This window comes from Oryctolagus cuniculus, chromosome 16, assembly GCF_051225735.1.
Source record: "Oryctolagus cuniculus isolate XC-2025 breed Fujian yellow rabbit chromosome 16, ASM5122573v1, whole genome shotgun sequence".
NCBI lineage: Eukaryota > Metazoa > Chordata > Mammalia > Lagomorpha > Leporidae > Oryctolagus > Oryctolagus cuniculus.
In genome coordinates this window covers 88,033,617-88,055,125 of record NC_142882.1, presented here as the reverse complement: position 1 = coordinate 88,055,125, position 21,509 = coordinate 88,033,617, and the positions used below count along the sequence as shown (strand labels likewise).

The following is a 21,509-nucleotide window of genomic DNA, read 5'->3' as shown; positions in this document are numbered from 1 at the left end:
CAGAGGTCAAATTTTGCAGGGAGCAAGTTTTCCATGTGTGCTACAGACAGAGGTATGGGGGTCACATGCATCCAAGGGGCAGCTTTACTTCTCTTGATCACATTTACCGAGTTCATCAAAGTACGTGTCAATCCCGTTCACTCCTGGCACCGAGCAAACCAGTCTCGCCTTCAGGAAGGTGCTCCACTTGTTCACCAGGATCCTCTGCCCACCCGCGTCGTTCTGTGAAAACAGAGCAGGCAGGTGGGTCCGCAGCACCCGCGCCGGCAGCAGCAGGTTTCATGGTAGAGGCGCGCAGATGCCGAGAGTCACGGATTTTTCTTTAACCAGGAAAATTCAGTAAAATCCTCAAATACTGTGATGGGATTCCGCATACTTGCACATTCTACCTAGCTGGTGTATTTTCACTCTGTGCATCCAATGTTTTCCAGGTGTTAACAATATTAAGAGTCTCTTCTAAGGCCGGCGCCGCGGCTCACTAGGCTAATCCTCCACCTGTGGCGCCTGCACACCGGGTTCTAGTCCCGGTCGGGGCGCCGGATTCTGTCCCGGTTGCCCCTCTTCCAGGCCAGCTCTCTGCTGTGGCCAGGGAGTGCAGTGGAGGATGGCCCAGGTGCTTGGGCCCTGCACCCCATGGGAGACCAGGATAAGTACCTGGCTCCTGGCTTTGGATCAGCGCGGTGCGCTGGCTGCAGCAGCCATTGGAGGGTGAACCAACGGCAAAGGAAGACCTTTCTCTCTGTCTCTCTCTCTCACTGTCCACTCTGCCTGTCCAAAAAAAAAAAAAAAAAAGTCTCTTCTAAATACAGCAGCGATTTTATGATAAAGCAACTTTACTCTTTTATTGATAAGCAAGCAATCTGCCTATGTCAGGAATATGAATTATCCACCCCTTTTGCTTCCTTCAGTAAAAAAGCTTGAAACACACACATACATGCAATATACACATTACATATATGCATATGCACACACTTAATATACACACATCCACGTGTTATAGGTACATCACATACACATGAATATATATACATAGAGAGGGCATCTTCACAAAGTCCATGGCAAACAGTCGCAGTGCACATCTATTTCTCATCATAAGCTCTACTGCGCTCATGGCGCTTCCGTGAGCGACGATGCCAGCATCAGCCTTCTCAGAAACCCAAGCCCTGGGAACTCAGCGCATCAAGGCAGCGTGTTTCACTTTACCAACCGAAGAGAAAGTGGGTGTCCTTTAAGATTAGAAGTCAAAAACACGTCAGAACGAGCCAAATCAAGACGAAGGCGGAGCTAACGATCTCTCGTGGAAACTTGCGCAAAGTCGCCCCTGTGTGGCGTGGAGGCGGCGGGGGTGCGGGGGTGCGGGGGTGCGACGTGGAGGCGGCGGGGAGGACCGGGGACACTTTCCTCACATTTTCCCCCCGCCTCTCTGGCTGAGTTTCTCCCAGGACTCCCCGGATAAGCAGATGTTACCGTTCTCCCGTCCTCCGGGAAGTCAACAGGGAGATGCCGTGAACTCCTCCCCAAATGCTGCCGGGACCTTTGCTCTCGACGGGTCCACGTGTGCTGTGACCGGACATGTCCACCTCTTTCTAGCCGTTGCCTGACTCTGCTTGGTCTTCAGGTTTCCTGCTGCTGAAGCCGTGTTTCATCTGCTCCAAGTCCTCTCGGAAATGCTTCGGGATCCCGGTTCCATTGGTTTAAAATTCCTGTCGAAAGCCCTGCTCTTGTCGGCAGCTGACTTGCACACCAGTGTTTTGGTACCCGTTGAGCAGAAATTTGTTTTAGGGGCCGCCATCTGCAGCACCAGCATCCCACAAGGGTGCTAGTCCAGCATCCCACATGGGTGCTAGTTCGAGTCCTGGCTGCTCTACTTCCAACCCAACTCCTTGCTAACGGCCTGGGAAAACAGGAGAAGATGGCCCAAGTGCTTGGGCCCCTGCACCCGTGTGGGAGACCTGGAAGAAGCTCCTGGCTCCTGGCTTCAGCCTGGCCCAGCCCTGGCTGCTGAGGTCATTTGGGGTGTGAACCAGTGGATGGAAGATCTCGCTCTCTCTCTAATTTTGACTTATAAATAAATATTTCAAAAAATTTTAATTTTATTGTCAGATTTGTGAAGCTGAACTGGTTGAGATGTCCACGGTGCTGGATACTGCTTCTGTTGGTCACTGGTACTCTGTCGCTCCCCGTCTTCATGGAGGAACGACACTAAGTCCTGCCTAGGCTTCATATCCGAGTCACGGCACCATTATGTCGCTCCCCCTCTTCGTGGAGGAACGACACAGGACCCTGCGCTGTTCTTTTGTCTGCTCGGCCCTCCCCGGGTTTGCTGCTGGTTCTTCCCGGGTTGGCTACTATCCCTTCCACCTCCGTGGAAGGGCAGTTCCCCCTGGCCACATTCCCCACTTCCGCAGGGGAGCGGCACACCGCCGGCCGGCTTTCTCGGGGGCTGCACAGGTGTTCCCCTTAGATGTTCCCCTTAGATGTTCCTGGTGCATGTTGTCTCTCTCCTCCTTTATAGTCCTCTTCCACCAATCCCAACTCTGCTACCTACACGCTGAGTACGCTGCTCTCCTCCAATCAGGAGCAGGTCCTACAGTTTATTGGTTGAACTGGAGGCAGCTGTGTAGAAGCTGTTTCTCCCTTCTCAGCGCCATATTGTGGGAGAGCAGATGCATAGAATAAGTCTTAATTCCAGTAACTTAGTCTAGTCCGGGTTGCTCCCCACAGTACTCTTCAGCCGGGGCATGAAGATTATTTTCTGCCTCAAATGGAAGTGGAAGATCTGCTGTGGGCTTCACTTTCAACAGTGTCTTGGATCTTGATTTCTGCTTCAAACAAGACACCGTTTGTAAACTGCTACTTCCCTGGGCGAGTTATCCCTAAACTTTTGTAAAGCATGAATGATTTCACCACTCTTCCACCCCAGCTTCACCATGAACTTGTTCTTTGTTCAGTTTTAGCAGAATTTACTTGGCTTTGACAGAGACGCTTCCCAAACTGATTTCTTCTCCACCTTAATGCCTCAAACCAGATGCTCTTCAGACAAGCTGTTTTCATAACAAGCTAGTTTGATCTATCTTGATGCAAACCAAATTTGGAATCCAGGCATCATTTTTCCATAATACACATTTTCCATGAACCTTTTGAAGACTCCTCATATAATCATATAAATCACTTCTTACATTTAATCTTAAGTGCCTTCTTACATGCCAAAGTGACCATACATGTGTAATATTATTAGCATCTCCTCAATGTATGTAGGTATTTCAATTCATTTAGAATATTCCCAACCTGTCTGAATATTCAAGAAACTACAAATTTTTTTTTTATAGGAACAATCAACTGAATTGTGCAAACACAACTATACATATTATTTACACTCTGAGCTGAAATGAAGATTTTGGTTAAATTCATTAAAAAACAGAGCTCAAACCTCTGTGTAGGGGAGAAATACAACCTAAATTACAGACTAACATTTCTTTTATTTATTTATCTATTTCTTTTTTTTTTATTTTTTGACAGGCAGAGTGGACAGTGAGAGAGAGAGAGACAGAGAGAAAAGTCTTCCTTTTGCCGTTGGTTCACCCTCCAATGGCCACCATGGCTGGTGCACCGCGCTGATCCGATGGCAGGAGCCAGGTGCTTCTCCTGGTCTCCCATGGGGTGCAGGGCCCAAGCACTTGGGCCATCCTCCACTGCACTCCCTGGCCACAGCAGAGAGCTGGCCTGGAAGAGGGACAACCGGGACAGAATCCGGCACCCCGACCAGGACTAGAACCCCGTGTGCTGGCGCCGCAAGGCGGAGGATTAGCCTAGTGAGCTGCGGCGCCGGCCACAGACTAACATTTCTTAGTGTGGCTTTGAAAATGGGGTAAATCCTACAAAATGCAGGCCTCTTTTAGGGTAAAATTTTCCCTAGTTCAGAAGCGTTTATAGATGCGCAGTGTGAAGACTGGTTTAGTTAGTGCACGGCAGTTTTAGGCAGCGTACAGAACACTAGCAAATGATTTCAAGTAGAAACCTACTATGGAAGGAACAAAGCCCTGGCCCTCAGCTGTGTGCCGAGCAAGCCGAGGGAGAGAGAGAGGCGGTCCTCACCACGCAGAGGCGTCCCACGCGGGCGTAAATCGCGTGGGCTCCGTGTTCCGCCTCCAGGGCCTTCTCAGTAAAAAAGAAATACACTTTGTTGTCGTCTCGATCTTCATTGTCGGGAATCATATAGGACCCTACAAATTTTGGTTCTATGGAAGCAAAAAAAAAAAAAAAAGAAAAAAGAAAAAAAAAAGAAGAAAAAGTCAAACAGAGATTACAACAAAAGAATAAGCTTTCTAGTAAATGATATTTTACTTGATCGCTCTCAGCATTTAATGAAGAAATAAAATTTTCCTTGAACGTTTTAACTGAGCATTAAAAACCACACAGCTATCTCCTTTTTTTTCATTTATAAATCAACAGACATTCAGGAAAATTAATCTAAAGACATTTAATTGGATATTAAAAGTCGGGGAGAGGAAAACATAATTTTGAAGAATAGAGATGACAAAATGCATTCAGAGGAGGTACAAGCTGGGGGCGAAATGAGGGTAATCGCCATAAATTTGTCTCATTTGTAGATAGAAAGTGAATATAGGGGCCAGCCCTGTGGCACAGTAGGTTAAGCCTCCGCCTGTGGCACCAGCATCCCATATGGGCCTTGGTTCCAGTCCCAGCTACTCCACTTCCCATGCAGCTCCCTGCTAATGCATCTGGGAAAGCAGTGGGAGACGGCCCAGGTACTTGGGCCCCGGCACCCACGTGGGAGACCCAGAAGAAGCTCCTGATTCCTTGTGTTGGATCAGCCCAGCTCCTGCCACTGTGGCCGCTTGGGGAATGAACCAGCGGATGGAAGATTCTCTCTCTCTGTCTCTCCCTCTCTGTCTGTAACTTTGCCTCTCAAGTAAATAAATAAATCTTTTTTAAAAAGGGAGTGTAAATATAAGTAATATATTAAAGTGAAAAGTCTATCATTACTTTTTAAAAAATTAGTACCTGCCTACCAGGATAACTCAAGGAAGCGCATTTTAGGTTTTTTTTTTTTTTTATATGATGGGGGGAGTGAGGGAGGGACAGTGAGTGAGCGCTCCTGTCTGTTGGTTCACTCTCCAAATGCCTGTAATAGCCAGAATGGGTTGGGCTAGAGCCGGGAGCAGAAACACAAGCCCCATCTCCCACGTGGGTGCAGGGACCCTGGACTCCTCCCAGCCGCTGCCTCCCAGGGCCTGGACTGGCAGTCGGCTGGAGCCAGGAGCCAGAGCCAGGCGCTCCGACGTGGGACCCAGGCATGCTAACTGCCAGGCTAAAGCCTGCTCCTGTCTTAGTTTTTTTTTTTGACAGGCAGAGTGGACAGTGAGAGAGAGAGACAGAGAGAAAGGTCTTCCTTTGCCGTTGGTTCACCCTCCAATGGCCGCCACGGCCGGCGCACCGTGCTGATCCGATGGCAGGAGCCGGGTACTTATCCTGGTCTCCCATGGGGTGCAGGGCCCAAGCACTTGGGCCATCCTCCACTGCACTCCCTGGCCACAGCAGAGAGCTGGCCTGGAAGAGGGGCAACCGGGACAGGACCCGGTGCCCCGACTGGGACTAGAACCCGGTGTGCCGGCGCCGCGAGGCGGAGGATTAGCCTAGTGAGCCACGGCGCCGGCCTGTCTTAGTTTTAATTAGAAAAATTTTAAAGTTTTTTTTTTTTTTTTTGTGTTTGCAGCCTAAGGGATTTGAGTAACTATTGATTGACATGAACTATAAATTTTTTTAAAAATTTAATTAATTTGAGAAGGGGAGAGAGAGTGCAAGAGCACACATGCAAACATATAGCAAACATCCAACCACTGGTTCGCTCTCCAAATGCTCGCAACAGCCAGGGCTGGGACAGGCTGAGGCCAGGAGCCCGGGTGTCAAACCTGGTCTCCCACATGGGTGGCAGGGACCCAACTACTTGAGCCGTCACCTGCTGGCTTCTGGGGTGAATACGAACAGGAAGCTGGGATGCAGAGGGAGAGTAGAGCTTGAAACTTGGCACCCAGGCGCTCTGATATGGGCTGTGGGTGTCTCGACTCGTGTCTTAGCTGCTAGGCCAAACGCAGTAGAGACATGTGTAATGCATATGACATATTTAATAACATGCCGCCAATAATGACTATGCATTTGGAGGTTAATAAAAATGCTAGAATCATGAAAACTCTCACAAGAAAGTAGTGTTTTAGCCACCTAGACATTCCAGTGAGCCCAAGTATCGGAATGATTCCTCCCAAAGAATTCTATGTCAAAGAGCACACAGCAGTTTTTCTAGAGTTTTCTCTCTCCAGTGCAAGGTGGCCTATTAACACGAGGGGCCTGCCATTGCGGTGCAGTGGGTTAAGCTGCCACCAGTCCATATGGGCGTCGGTTCAAGTCCCGGCTGCTCCATTCTCCATCCAGCTCCCTGCTACTGTCCCTGGGTAAGCAGTGGAAAACGGCCCAAGTGCTTGGGCCCCTGCCACCCCGTGGGAGACCTGGATGAAGCTCCTGAGGTCATTTGGGGAGTGAACCGGCTGATGGATGATCTCTTTCTCTCCCTCTGCCTTTCAAATAAAATAATTAAATAAACAAGCAAAGGAAGACAACAAATTCATCAAAAATCATACCAATTGATAACTGTGGTAAGACAGATAAAACACCTTATTTTTTCCCACTGGGCATGTATTTGCTTTGTCTTCCTCATTTAAATCCTGATTTCTGAGCACTGCTATGAAGGCAAATTGGTTTCATAATTAAGGCAATCTGTTTGCTATAAAATGAGGCACAGTCAGACGTGATGCCTTAACTCAGGAATGTCGCTGGTGAAAACATCCTGAAATTCGTGTGGCGGTCAGAACGGCAGGGGGTCCCTGGGTTCCAGCGCCGCCCTCCGTCCTCAGCCTCCGCCTCTTCTCCACCTACCTTTCAGCAGGCGCTCGTTGTCGGGCTCGGTGCGGATCGGGGCCAGCTGGCCCGGGCTCCGGAAGAGGGCCGCGTCTCTGCCCCAGTAGTCACTGTAGAGGCCCGCAAACAACTCGCTGCCTACGGGGAAACACCGGATAAACAGCAGTCAGCACCTGCTTCTACGTCTGGAGACACAGCACAGACCACCAGGACACCGGCCGCACGTGGACTTGACACGCGCTGGGGCGCGGGGCGGGGCCGCAGTCAGGTGGCCGGGGCTTAGTCCTGACTGCCGCGCGTTAGCAGGGTGCTCAGCCCGTCTGTGTCTCAGTCTCCCCCTTCCTGAATGGGAGCAGGAAGGGCGCTCGGTGGGCTGCCTAGATCTGCTCTGGTCGGTAACCTGCGAGCTCTTTCATGGCTTTCTTGTAGCGAGAAGTTGCACTCACGCACGTGATTTCAAAGGGGAACTTCAAAATCTGCCAGAGCTGTCTGTAACCCAGGCGGCTGTCCTTTGGGTTGTGGGTCCCTGGCTCAGTCTTTCACGAGGATGGGGGAGCTCAGAGCTGAATCAGGCCGTCGCTGAAGGGTGGAAGTGAGGGGTGGGGTGCGGTGAGCGTGCAGATTTAAAACCAAAGAATCACACAAACACATGCCGAGTCTCAAGAAAGGACAACGTATCTTTGCAATCAGAAAAGCAGGAAAAAAACTCAACACCAAACCTTTGTTAAACAAAGAAAGGTGTAAGCGTCTAGCTTGAGCCCAGGGAGATCAACGCCGCCTCCCAAGCAGAGGGCACGGGGCCGCTCTGTCCTCGCCAGCACAGGGAAGGTGCTCGTGTGGTCACTGGTGGTGCCCGGGCCTGGTCCTGGGCAGACCCAGCTTAGGTGCCCGGCACTAGAAACACCTGTAGCCCAGAAGCCACGAGAACCGCAGGTGGCTGGAAGCAGCAGCCACAGGTTCGGGGGCAGAATTATCCCATCAAACACAAAGAGCATCCTGTAGAATTACTTTAAATGTCGTGTTTGGGGACTGGGCTGCATGTTCACCATGTAATCTGTACAAAGAGGGGATTTCTAGAAAACTATGACTTGTTCACTTGTATTTTACTATTTGATTTAGTTTAACTTATTGAAGTATTTTAGAGGTGTTGTGATGGGAAAATAACCTTTACATTAGTGCACGTCCATTCTTGCCCTTGTCTCATTTTGGAACACTGCTACGAAGTTCCGCTTGTCTGAATCAGCGGTAGAAAATTAACAAGCGTGTATCCAGCGGAGCCGCTAGATGGCGACCCTACGATATCAGATAATGCCATCTGCAGGCAGGGTACCCGCACGAAAGGTGATCTATTTCCAATTTCAGCCAATTTCCCTTCTGCACTCAGATAAAAGAGAATCGCTCGTGAACGATTCCAGGAACACAACATGAACTGTACGACTTCGGCTGCAGAGGAGCTGGGCAGGCGCTAAAACCATAAACCACGTCAATGGAGCCAAACATGTTTCCATCGACAATGTTAGCTTCTCCTCAGGAGGGAGGGATCCTGATTGTGTGAAGAAAATAAATAGATTATTGTTATAACAGACAAGAATTGTGTTTGGCAAAACGCTCTCCTAGGAGAAATAGAAAAAATGACACATTAATAAAAATAATGACTTAGAAACAAGCTGTGGGTACAAAAACTACCTAAAAGTAATGAAATGAGCAAAAATAGTCAGTGTTCTTGTCCTGCTGCATTCTGTGTACAGCAAATACCCAGTCTCTGCGGGACAGTTTTGCTTTAAAATTGTGACTGTGTGTACCACCAGACAAAATTTGTGACTCAATATTTTTGTACTTGAGTACAAGAATAACCCCTAGGAAAAGTATTTCCTTGGATTAAAAAAGAAACAATTTCATATAAGGAATAAAATACACTTGCGAGTTTTTATAAAGAGAGCGGAACTACCCAAGGATTAGGTTTCTATTTCTACAGAGATGATATGTATTTAATGACTGCATTATCTTAGCCATAAACATAACTAGCGTCTGATACGTTCTGATATTCTGAATATAAATAAACAACTTGGTTTTTATGCCGTGTATTATTTTTACTGTTAGCACGCTGGTGCCTGATGGGAACTGATACTGTGCTAATTTTAGGAGGTCAATCATGGTTCTCCTGAACAAATAAGACAGATGTCTGCAGAGTATTTTCACAGGTGACAGCGACTTAGCATCGTCACGCACGGAGAGAAACGCGGAACCAGTTCTGCGCTGGAGTCCTGGGAATCGCAGGGCCCCGCTCGTGCCCGCGGGGAAGCTGCTCAGACTTTGCAGTCCCGGCGTCTGTAGAAGCAGGCCGGCTGTGCATTCCTGAGCCTGCCTCGCCTTGGTACGAGCTTTGCCCAGAATCCCGCACGGTCCTCCCTCCTCACCCCCCCCCCGCCTCCGGCTGTCTGTCCTGCCTTGACCAAACTGCACTGAGCTCTGTGGCTCCTGGCACCCCCCCAGTCCGCATGCCCCCTTCTGATCCTGTTCTTCCCTGCTCTGTGCCCGACACCAGAAACAGAAGATGTTCGATAAACACTGACTCAGCGAGCGGCTTCAAGAATCAACATCAGCGAGACCAAACGTCCTTCCAGGACTCCAGTTTCTCCAGCGTTTGTCCCCAGTAATTTCAGTCCGGAGGATGTGGGCATGAAAAGGCTCTTGGCAGTATACAAAACCAAATCCACTGTAAATATTTCTAATCTAAAGAGCACAATTAAGCTACTTTCCTACATCACTCTTTTTAAATAACATAAACTCTAATTGGATTATGCTTTTTATTTTTTATTTTTTTTAATTAAAAAAAATTTTTTTTTGACAGGCAGAGTGGACAGTGAGAGAGAGAGACAGAGAGAAAGGTCTTCCTTTGCCGTTGGTTCACCCTCCAATGGCTGCCGCGGCCGGCGCACCGCGCTGATCCGATGGCAGGAGCCAGGTACTTATCCTGGTCTCCCATAGGGTGCAGGGCCCAAGCACTTGGGCCATCCTCCACTGCACTCCCTGGCCACAGCAGAGAGCTGGCCTGGAAGAGGGGCAACCGGGACAGAATCCGGCACCCCGACCAGGACTAGAACCCGGTGTGCCTGTGCCGCAAGGCGGAGGATTAGCCTAGTGAGCTGCGGCGCCGGCCGGATTATGCTTTTTAAAAAAATTTACTTATTTTATTTGGAGGAGAGACACACACACACACAGAGAAACAGACGGAAACAGACACACACACATACACACACACACCGAGAAATCTCCCATTTGCTGGTTCACCCTCAAATGCCCAGAGCAGCCAGGGCTGGGCCAGGCCGAAGCTGGGAACCTGAACTCCTCCTGGTCTCCAACCCAGGTGACAGGGGCCCGAGTACCCGATCCACCACTTGCTGCCTCGTGGAGCGTGCGTTAGCAGGAAGCGGGATCAGAAGCGGAGGAGCCAGGGTCTGAAATGCACTGCCGGACGGGACTCGGGGGTCCCAAGTGATGATTTAACTGCCGCCCCAAATGCCCACCCCTAGTTGAAGTTTTGATGACACACACTGCATTGCCTTTATATTTTATGGAAGCTGTCAAGAGTTTATTCATGGACTGTGTGTTATCTATCTAAGCTTTTCTTGGCCATGCTGGCTGTGTGGAGTTGAGCTGTTGCACAGGAAAAATTCACAGTAGTGTTTCATGACCTTCTTATCTCATTTCATCAAGCATTTCTCCTATTTGTGTTGTAAATGTGCCTTCCGCACATCAAAATAATGTGAAACACATTTGCTTCCCGGACCAGGCGGGGCTGAGGACTGACTGCACCGCCTCATTGTAGAACTGACCTGTGCCGTTTTGCTGGAAAATCATTCACTCTGTACGCAGCCTGTTTCTGCAGAATGACCCCAACCCGCATGACTGCAAGTCCAGACGACAGGCACTGGGGGGTATGGACAGTGAGACCGACCATCCACAGCCCAGTGCAGGCTCACATTAGTTCACACTCACGTTAGTTCACACTCACATTCACGTTAGTTCACACTCACATTCACCATTCTCAGCCCAGTGCAGGCTCACGCTCACCATCCACAGCCCAGTGCAGGCTCACATTAGTTCACACTCAGGTTAGTGCACACTCACGTTCACCATCCACAGCCCAGTGCACACTCACATTAGTTCACACTCACGTTAGTTCACACTCACGTTCACCATCCCAGCCCAGTGCACACTCACATTAGTTCGCACTCACGTTAGTTCTCACGTTCACCATCCATAGCCCAGTACACACTCATGTTCACCATCCCAGCCCAGTGCACACTCACATTAGTTCACACTCAGGTTAGTTCACACTCACATTCACTATCCACAGCCCAGTGCAGGTTCACATTAGTTCACACTCACGTTAGTTCACACTCATGTTCACCATCCACAGCCCAGTTCACACTCATGTTGGTTCACATTCATGTTCACCATCCACAGCGTGGTACATGCTCACATTAGTTCACACTCACATTAGTTCACACTCAAGTTAGTTCACACTCACACTCACATCCACAGCCCAGTGCAGGCTCACACTCACCATCCACAGCCCAGTGCAGGCTCACATTTGTTCACACTCACGTTAGTTCACACTCACGTTTGCCATCCACAGCACAGTGCACACTCACATTAGTTCACACTCGCGTTCACCATCCACAGCGCAGTGCACACTCACATTAGTTCACACTCAGGTTAGTTCACACTCACATTCACCTTCCACAGCCCAGTTCACACTCACGTTGGTTCACACTCATGTTCACCATCCACAGCTCAGTTCACACACATTAGTTCACACTCATGTTCACCACCCACAGCCCAGTTCACGCTCACATTGGTTCACACTCACAATCACCATCCACAGCCCGGTGCACTCTCACATTCACCATCCATAGCCCAGTGTACACTCACGTTAGTCACACTCACATTCACCACCCACGGCTCAGTTCACACTCACATTGGTTCACACATTCACCATCCACAGTCCAGTGCACTCTCACGTTCACCATCCACAGCCCAGTTCACACTCACATTAGTTACACTCATGTTCAACACCCACAGCTCAGTTCACACTCACATTGGTTCACACTCATGTTCACCACCCACAGCACACTCACGTCTGCTTAGCTGCTGAGAGAAACTGGGAGCAGCGGGTGACTCTGCAGGGGACTCAGTGGGTGGACTTCTCCTGGGTTTGTTTTGTCCTGCCTGGTGGACGGCCAGTGTGAGCCATCAGTGTCGCAAAGGCGGTTCCTGAGCCACGGGGCTTTGAAGCTGTTTATCTGCATTTGCTGGCACCATGGCTGCCCTCCTGGCTTCGTGGTGGGAAGCCAGCGACAGTGACACCTAGTGGTCGACGCAGGCTCCCCAGGGAGAAACAGCAATGGGGAAGTGAAGAGCCGGCCAGCTGCCGCCTTCTGTTGTTGTTTCCTTTCCCTGACGCCAAGGATTCAAGTAGCTCCTCCGAGACCGCAGTCATGGCCAGGAGCCCTCAGCATGTGGATAAGGGGCGTCCTGCCAACAGGGAGTGGGCAGCGGACTTGGCTAAGAAACTGCAGATTTCCTCTATGGCAGGGACGCGGCGCGGGAGCGGCTCGAGGCCCAAGTTTCTGTGCAGTTGGGGTGAATTTGCAGAACAAACCCGCACAGTCGCTCGTTCCACCCGTGGACGCTGTCATTACGACGACATGTACTTTCCCACCTGTTATTCATTTTCCTAAATGTATGGAATTCTAGTTTGTCCCTGAATACACCTGCAGCTAATTAGAAAGAAAATTATTTACTAAAAGTATTTTAATGTTAAGAGCTTGAAATAATCACTTAAATTTTCCATATTTATATTCCAATTCCCCCTTTTATTCAATCAACACTGACCTTCATTTCATGGAATTTATTATTCGATATATATTTGCAAAGGTCTATTGTGGAAAAAAAAGTTCAGAAAGAAAATCTCCGTGGCTGTAAACTTTGTAGTTTTACTTTCTTAAAAAAGTAACAGAACCAAAAAAGTACAGAAAAAATGTCAGTGACAAAAATATCTTATAGTTCTGTGTTGAAGTCAAATTTAGTCTTTAACTTGAAAAGTATCCATAGAACCCCAACAAAGTTCACACTTTTAAAGCAAAGTGTCAAAAATTACATGACAAATCAGAATGGTTTTCCCCCAAACCCTAGCATCAAGCATTTTAGCATACCTTAGACAGTTTAGCACCCCAGGACTAAATTACACCTGGCACTGGAAGCACAATTTCTGGTTGGAATGAAATGTAAAACAAATAAAAAAGAAAAGCCACAGATGGAGTGAGAAAGTATAAGGGATCCTAAGGTTTCTGAAGGTATTATCAACTTCAGGAGATTATTGTAATATTATGTCCAACGTAACTGATGCAAAGACTCAGCTAAAGTATTTCTTGCCTGGCCTAAGTGACACAGGACATAAAGAAACTAGTTCCTAGATTTCGCTGTGGCCAGTCACCCAACGACAGAGCTAGTGGCAAGACACTCGCTATCCTGGATGATTTGAAAGGGATAGGGGAGTTTTGTAGCAATTCATTTTGCTGAAGGAGTCATCATTTCAATCAGCTGCCTTTATTTATTTATTTTTATTTTTTGACAGGCAGAGTGGACAGTGAGAGAGACAGAAAGGTCTTCCTTTGCCGTTGGTTCACCCTCCAATGGCCGCCGCGGCCCGCACACCGCGCTGATCCGATGGCAGGAGTCAGGTACTTCTCCTGGTCTCCCATGGGGTGCAGGGCCCAAAGACCTGGGCCATCCTCCACTGCACTCCCTGGCCACAGCAGAGAGCTGGCCTGGAAGAGGGGCAACCGGGACAGAATCCGGCGCCCCGACCGGGACTAGAACCCGGTGTGCCGGCGCCGCAAGGCGGAGGATTAGCCTAGCGAGCCGCGGCGCCGGCCTCAATCAGCTGCCTTTAAAACGAGCTTCTAACGCCTTGTAGCCTTCGGATAACTCCAAGTAGTTTTAAATACTGTGTTGGCAGTCACACTGGGAAAAACTGGCTAGAATGGAGAGTCTATTTCACCTGGCACATGAACTTCATTGCCATCAAAGTAAGTGATGTTACTACAGGGGCTGGCACTGTGCCAGAGCAGGTAAAGCTGCCGCCTGCAGTGCCAGTATCTCATATGGGCGCTTGTTCAAGTCCTGGCTGCTCCACTTCCCATCCAGCTCTCTGCTATGGCCTGGGAAAGCAGTAGAAGACAGCCTAAGTCCTTGGGCCTCTGTTCCGTAAGGGATACCTGGAAGAAGCTCCTGGCTCCTGGCTTTGGATCAGCACAGCTCCGGCCGTTGCGGCCAATGGTGGGGTAAACCAGCGGAAGGAAGACCTCTCTCTCTGCCTCTCTGCCTCTCCTTCTCTCTCTCTGTAACTCTTTCAAATAAATAAATCTTTTAAAAAGTTATGTTACTACAAAATGGCATTTGAAGAGCAAGCCACATTGAAGTATGATTTCATTCAGACTGATCCCTGACCATGCAGAACCAAGCTCTATAAGACACTGTTTTACTGCTCAAATCCCTTTCCTCATAGAATCACTACAAATTATTAACACTTCATTTCTAAATTAGATTATAAATTTAATAAAAATGTGCTTATTACCTTGTCTCCCACCTTCTAAGCAATCCCTAACATTTATTGTTTCCAGTAACCTTATACTTCATGCACTCTGAAGTCAACTGGATCTAAGTTAACTGAAATGAAAATTGCCTCTTAAGAAATCACGTCTGCAGGAAACTCTCTGCTTTGCAAGCACCCCTTTGTTTTCCCTCGAGGCCTTGCAGTTTTGTGAGTATCGTTATCAGCCTGTTTTATCGCTAAATCTGTCTTCATGTGAGCAGACATTAAACACCACGTGACACATAACGGACACGGAAACAAACAAGGGCAGCGTTGCACAGAGACCTCTTCTCTCTGGGGTCCTGTGCTAGCCACCAGCAGGGGACACGCGCGGTCACAATGCACCACGCTCAGCCATCTGTCCCCAGCCAGGGGAAGCCGCCGGGAGCTCGCCCAGCTCCAAGGCAGGTAGCTCCGTGTGCCCGCCCACATCCCTGCTGCTTCTGCAGTGGTGAATTATTTTGACTTCCCTTCTCCTGTGGCACTTCTGGCCCACGCAGGGTCATACGCTCTCAGGTTTCCATCCCAGCGGCCGACACGCTTCCGCCACAAGTAAATGATCTCGCCCAGGTACTCTGGGATGAAAGCGAGCGGACGCGCGTGAAGAATTATATTTTGATTTCTTCCCTTTGGAGGGAGTGTTCTGCAACTTTGGTGTTTAGCTTGGAGGGCTCCTTTGACTGAGCTCCTCTTCGGAGTCGGCGCGCCGGCCGCCCAGGTGGCAGCCCCTGGCCGTGCAATTCGATTTGGAAGGTCAGCGAGGCTCAGCTGGGAACGTCCCTGCAGTGAGATTTCCCCTCCGGAAAGTTTCAGTTTGAAATTCCTGGCTCCCTGGACAAACAAGCTGCAGGGAGACCCAGCGCTGAGCGGCAGCGTGGCCGAGGAAGGATTTCTAACCACTGCAATGAAACCTTGCAAACGGTCGGCTTCCTAACTTCCCTGGGTGCCACCCAGACACACGGTGTGCTGGGCAAGTTCCAACTTTCAACACCTTTCATATTATTCTAATGAAAACCACTTGCAATTCTAGCCTTTGAGGTTTGGGTGCCTCCTAAGCAGTCCTCTGGGTCAGGATTTACAGGATGGCAAAAGAACAGTGAGCTGCACACGGTGCTGACGATTTTAGAAAAAAGATAGCTAAAGCCTGTCAGACGTCCGCATTGTGATGGACAGCCTGCCAATTTCTTTGGAATTCCTAGCATTTATGGATGTGGCATTGACCCAAAGCATCATTCCTAAGGTTTTGATTCCTACTAAGTCTAAACCGACATAAGAATTCAATTGCTTGGGGCCAGTGCCATGGTGTAGTGGGTTAATCCTCCGCCTGCGGCGCTGGCATCCCATATGGGCGCCAGTTCAAGTCCGGCTGCTCCTCTTCCAGTCCAGCTCTCTGCTGTGGTATCGGAAAGCAGTGGAGGATGGCCCAAGTGCTTGGGCCCTGGCACCCACATGGGAGGCTGGGAAGAAGCACCTGGCTACTGGCTTCGGACTGGCGCAGCTCCGGCCATTGCGGCCAATTGAGTGAACCAGTGGATGGAAGACCTCTCTCTCTGTCTCTCTCATTGTCTGTAACTCCACCTCTTAAATAAAAAATAAATAAAATCTTTAAAAAAAAAAAAGAGTTCAATTGCTTTATTTGAAGTGTCCTCATCTTTCTATTCTGTTTATACACACACACACACACACACACACAAATGGGTTGATAAAGGAAACCAAGCTATTTTAAAATAACATTTTTCTTTATATATTATTTACAAACATTGCACCCTCTATATTCAAGCCCCTGAAGAACTTATCTACAATGTAAAATTCTCATTTTATAGCTCTTTCAGATTATGAAGGAGTCAAACTTATCCCACTGATAGAGCTATGTGAGGGTTTTTTTTTCTTCCCTTTATACAGATGCATTTTCTAGAAACTTTACTTTTGGAGGCCTGGGTGCTGAGATTGGGAGCGGGGAGGCAAGGCCCATGGAATCCACCATCTACATAGGCACGGAGCCTCAGAATACACAGAGTGGCTTTTCCGGCTCTAAACCAAGGAGAACATCTATGGTAGACCCTCAGGGAGGTTTAAGATTTGACAGTTTATTTAAACCAGGAAGCCTCTCTGTCTGACTTCACACTTCTGCAAGGAGGGTGCACTATGAGTAACTCCACACACCGTGCACATAATAACAGAACCACGCCGGCACCGGAACTTCCAGACACCTGGCTGGCTGGAGCATTCCCGCTGCAACTGAATTCCCACGCCGCTCAGCCGTACACCTCGCCCCTCGTGTGCCTGCCTGGACTGCCCCAGTGGTGTGACAGCGAGCGCTTTGCTAAGGGAGCCGTGGAAAAAAGAGATGGAGAAGCAGCGTGCTGCATTTTCAGTGAGGTTCTCAGCACCTCGGCCAACGAAATGGAATCAAAGTGAAATCCAGGTCAGACCCTGCCATCCCAATATGTTTATTTAGGGACCGGTTTGAGCCAGCCCATGCCCACGGTGCACATTCTAGATGAACAAGAATTTGATAAATAGCTTTCGAGTTCTCCATGGGGATGGCTTTTTGCTGAATTCTACCAGTAGCACGGGAAGGTACCCAAAGGAAAGAACATTAAACACCCGCTAAGAATCGTGTTAAGATGGGTTAACTCCTCTGCGTAGGTTTTCATGCAGAATTCAGAACTGCACTGAATGGCACTGAACACAATGTCCTACCCCACGTACTAAGGGACAATTTGTTTTTCCAGAATGAGGCACATGTACTTCATAGCATCTGTACTTAGAGTCAAATCACTCCAGACACCAACACAGCATGGTTCGAAACTTAGTAGCGTTGCTCCCACCACCAGGCAATAGAAGGGGTCTGACAAGGCACAGGATGTATGGAAATGCCTGAAGAATGTAAGTAAAAGAAGTTGCAACATCATTCCGATCACCCGATGTTGGTGGCCAAGATAATTACCAATCAGAGTGGAGGTGAAGGAGGAGCCGGGGTCGAACGGGCACCTGCCCCTTCCTCGCTCAGACCGGTGCGATTCCAGGTGAAACCGGGGGTCCTTGAAAGAAAACCAGAAAAGCCATTGGAGATGCGCTGACAGCAATCAGAACTCCACCGTCCAGACACAGCACGCTGCACCACGGTTACTGAGGAGACACGGATTCCCAACAGGGCCCAGGCCACAGCAGCTCATCATTTAGGGACGCGCTGTCTTGTGTGGGTTCTGCAGACCTGCGGGGACCCTCGCCCCTCTCAGAAAGTGAGCAGGTGGTGACACGCCAGTTTTATCACTCGGTCAGGCAGCGCTGGCTGTTCTGAGATGTGCCAGTTAGATTTTCCAGAGGAACTGGAACTTGTTGGAAAAAGGTTCCTAAAAGTGAGATCGAATGATAACACGGAACTGGGGCTTTGCTTTTAGAAATTCCATTATGGGTTTCTGTTCACTAACCTGGAAAAGAACAATGATCAAATTCACTATCAATACTATGAAATATTTATTTTAAATAATTTGTACTCTTTATCACAGATTCTTTTTATAAACATCCAAATATTTAATCATTTAGAGAAATATTAATGCATAACTACTGTGCTGTTTATCAAAAATGCCATATGTATGCTATTTTAATTTTAGTATCTGGCTTCATAAAACTAAGATCTTAAAAATAAATATTTACATAAAAATCCGTTACTTTATTGGCTATTTCAAGCACATAACCATAGAAGTTTTCCTGATTGTTTGCAGATATCAAAATGTTCATAAATGGATTTCTCTTTTATCATTCATCTCCACTAAATGTGCTACAAGTGAGTTAGGGAAACAAAAGATCCATTCAGAGAAGTAACAACAACAATCAGTACTGACGACTTTCTAGAAAACCAGCAATCTGCAGTGGGATATCGCTGCTACTGCCCACTGAGGCACGCAGGAGCCGTGGACAACCCTGCACATCCCAGCGGTGCTCCGCAGGGCAAGGGCTTGGGGGTGACTCCGATGTCACCTCAGTTCATGCGGTCTGTTCTTTGGTTATTCTTTTTTTTTTTTTTAATATTTGTTTATTTTATTTGAAAGACAGAGGGAGACACACAGAGAGATCCTCCATCTGTTGGTTCACTCCCCCAAATGGCTGCAATGGGCCAGGGCTGGGCCAGGCTGAAGCCAGGAGCCAGGAGCTTCTTGCAGGTCTCCACGTGGGTGCAGGGGCCCAAGGACCTGGGCCATCTTCTACTGCTTTCCCAGGCACACTAGTAGGAACCTGGATGGGAAGTGGAGCAGCTGGGACTCGAACAGGCACCCATGTGAGATTTTGGCACCGAAGGCGGAGGCATAACCTGCTGCACCACAGCGTCGGTCCCTGTTTGGTTATTCTTAAACAACACGCATCCCCCTTCTCTCTGTGACACCCTAAAATCATCCTCCCAATCCTGCCAGGTCAGAACTTCCCAGTAAAGGCTGATTTTCTGGCCCTTCTCTCTCTCTGGAACAGCCTGCAGACCAAACATGGCCTCTTCATCCAGGTGGCTTCCTTTGTGAGCCAAAAAAAAAAAAAAAAAAGTTGCACCTGTTTGGAACTACACACAAATTAGGGGGCTCACGAGGGGCAGTAAATCACTTGGGAGACGCTGGTGCTCATCCCACAGGTGACAGTTTGCAGTGACATGAAAGAGAAAGTACGTCCGAATGAGAAAGAGCTACGGCCCACCCAGCTAATTCCACTGAAGGAATTCCACCGAAATCTGCAAAACCAGCCAGGAGCATCCCGCAGAGGAGAGAGTGCAGAGGTGCACGCGTGGCGTTTTGTAAGGTACTTGAGAAGGCTGTAGACAGGGTGCACACCTCATAGCTGCGTGAGCACAGCCAAGTATCAGGGTCACAGAGAGCTGGTGGAGACACAGATGGGGCTGCTTCCTTCCATCAGGACGTTTAAGTTAAAAATTCTGCGACACAACCTGGGATCTCTAACGACTGCAAGGCTGTTTCCTCTCATGCACTTAGACATCTTAAACACTAAAACCGAGCACACAAGAGCAGAAAGCGCACTAACTATTCACTCCAGCAAGGTTAATACATTCATTCAAATTTAAACCATCCAGGGAGTAAAACCGATAGAAGATGGAAATGAAAGGAATTCCAGGATCGAGAGAATCCCAGAGTTAGAGGAAAGACAGAAAGCGACAATGGCTCAGTCTAGCGTGGGTTCCGCAACCGCCAATCACCATCTCGGTTTCCAAGGCTGCTGTTGGTCTGTGAATTTCAGCACGTGTCTGGTGCAGGGAGTCTGGCATCTCAGTGTGTTCAACCTTCAAGAGGAACTGATAGAGTTGAGAAGAAACTACAGTTACCAAGAATCCTGTAACCTCAACCTTGTGAAAACGGTCGAGTGGAACCCGGAATCACCCAGAGTTCTGAGTTGTGCTGGAGGCACGACTCTGTGCAACGCCTACACCTGCTTGAGTCTGAAAGGGAATCATCGTTCAGGAACCCTCAGATTTGGAACCGGGAACGCGGGAACCCTGAGTGTTCACCGTGTTGCTAGATGTCTACACCGCAGGTCAAACCGCACACTACCCAGGCTGAACCCGTCTCACCTTTCCCCAGAAGCCCTCAAACACCGACCTCACATCTATTTGATTAATGTTAAAACCAGGTCAACAAGCAATCGCTTAAAAATAATAAGCAAGTGAAACTTTTTTTGGTCTACTTTTGGCCTCCCGACTAAAAGTCTATATTCTGAATACCTTAACGGGCAGGCGTATTAAGCATGTGTGTGCTCTGCAGTGTTTGACTTCCCAGCCCGCCACTGATTCGGGGCATCACTGCGTTAGGTAAGTGCCACCTGCTTCATGTGCAGAGAGAAGCAAGCTCCCAGCCTCTGAAGGGCCCACGCTTCTCACGCATACAGGGCGGCAGGTATTGCCCCAGGAGCCAAATACCCAGAGCTGGCAGCCGGTGCCAAGTGAGGTTGCAGGCGCAGATGCTTCCTCAACTGGAAGACTATCAGACCGCGTTCTGAACCCTCGAATCATTGTAACAAAGTAACAAAGCTGCTCTGAATGTGTGAGAAGTCTACAACCCACCTCTGCAGTGCACTGGAGTTCTTTGGCCCTGTCTCTTGCCTTGATTTACTGGGAGGTGAATATTTTCATAAAATTTTAAATTTTAATTAGTTTTTAACAGACTCAACGTGCTTTGTGGATGCAATTCTAGGAACAAGATGATACTCCCGTCTTCCCTCCCTCTCCCCCGCTCTCTTCCACGCCCCTTCCTTCTCCCTTCCTTTTCAGTTTTTGAGCGAACATATTTTAAATTTTTTTTCAGTAAAAAGGCTTACCTCTTCTCCGAAGGAGAAATTTAACAAGCAACAAGACCCTAGTCTAGCGGGAACAGAGACGGCAGCTATGAGGCAGGTGAGCATCTGAATGACCGCATTGTGGTGTTGTTATGTCACACGGTACACGAAGCTCCACATTGCTTTAAGGAGTCAACATGGCTTGTCTCTCTGCAGGAGTGTAACATGGTTCTGTCTGTATTCTTTATTGGAATCACCGTGTACGCCTTTAGAATAGTAATTTTGTATCTCTGCTTTTTATACTTTGAGTTATTAACTTAAATGCAGTTGTGAGACCAGTTTTTACAAGGCCATTATCACGCTTTTACTAAAGTGACCTTGACAGCGCTAATCGAGGGCTGACAGCTTTCCTACGAGTGACCCGAGCGCACAGGCCAGACAGCAGCACTGGCTTCTTCACCTTGGGTTATCATCGCGGACGCAGCCTCTTTGTGGATATAACTCCCAGCTGCACCACCACGACTCCAGTGCCTGCCTGCGACAAGTGTATGAGTGTCCTCAACTTGACACATTATGTGCAGTCATAACCTTAAAGTGCACTGGGTAGACAGTCTAGAGGAGTTCAAACAGAAGAATACTG

The 21,509-nt window shown here is 48.6% G+C and overlaps 1 protein-coding gene across 1 annotated transcript in view; it reads right to left on the bottom strand.

Moving 5' to 3' along the window:
- Nucleotides 1–21,509, bottom strand: part of SEMA3E (semaphorin 3E) — a 249,216-nt gene that overhangs the window by 31,962 nt on the left and 195,745 nt on the right. The window contains exons 5-8 of the mRNA XM_051853020.3: nt 17,547–17,640; nt 6,952–7,071; nt 4,096–4,238; nt 108–222 (exon numbers count right to left, since the gene is read on the bottom strand). Of these exons, the coding sequence (XP_051708980.2) occupies nt 108–222; nt 4,096–4,238; nt 6,952–7,071; nt 17,547–17,640 (472 nt within the window). The remainder of the gene's footprint in view (nt 1–107; nt 223–4,095; nt 4,239–6,951; nt 7,072–17,546; nt 17,641–21,509) is intronic.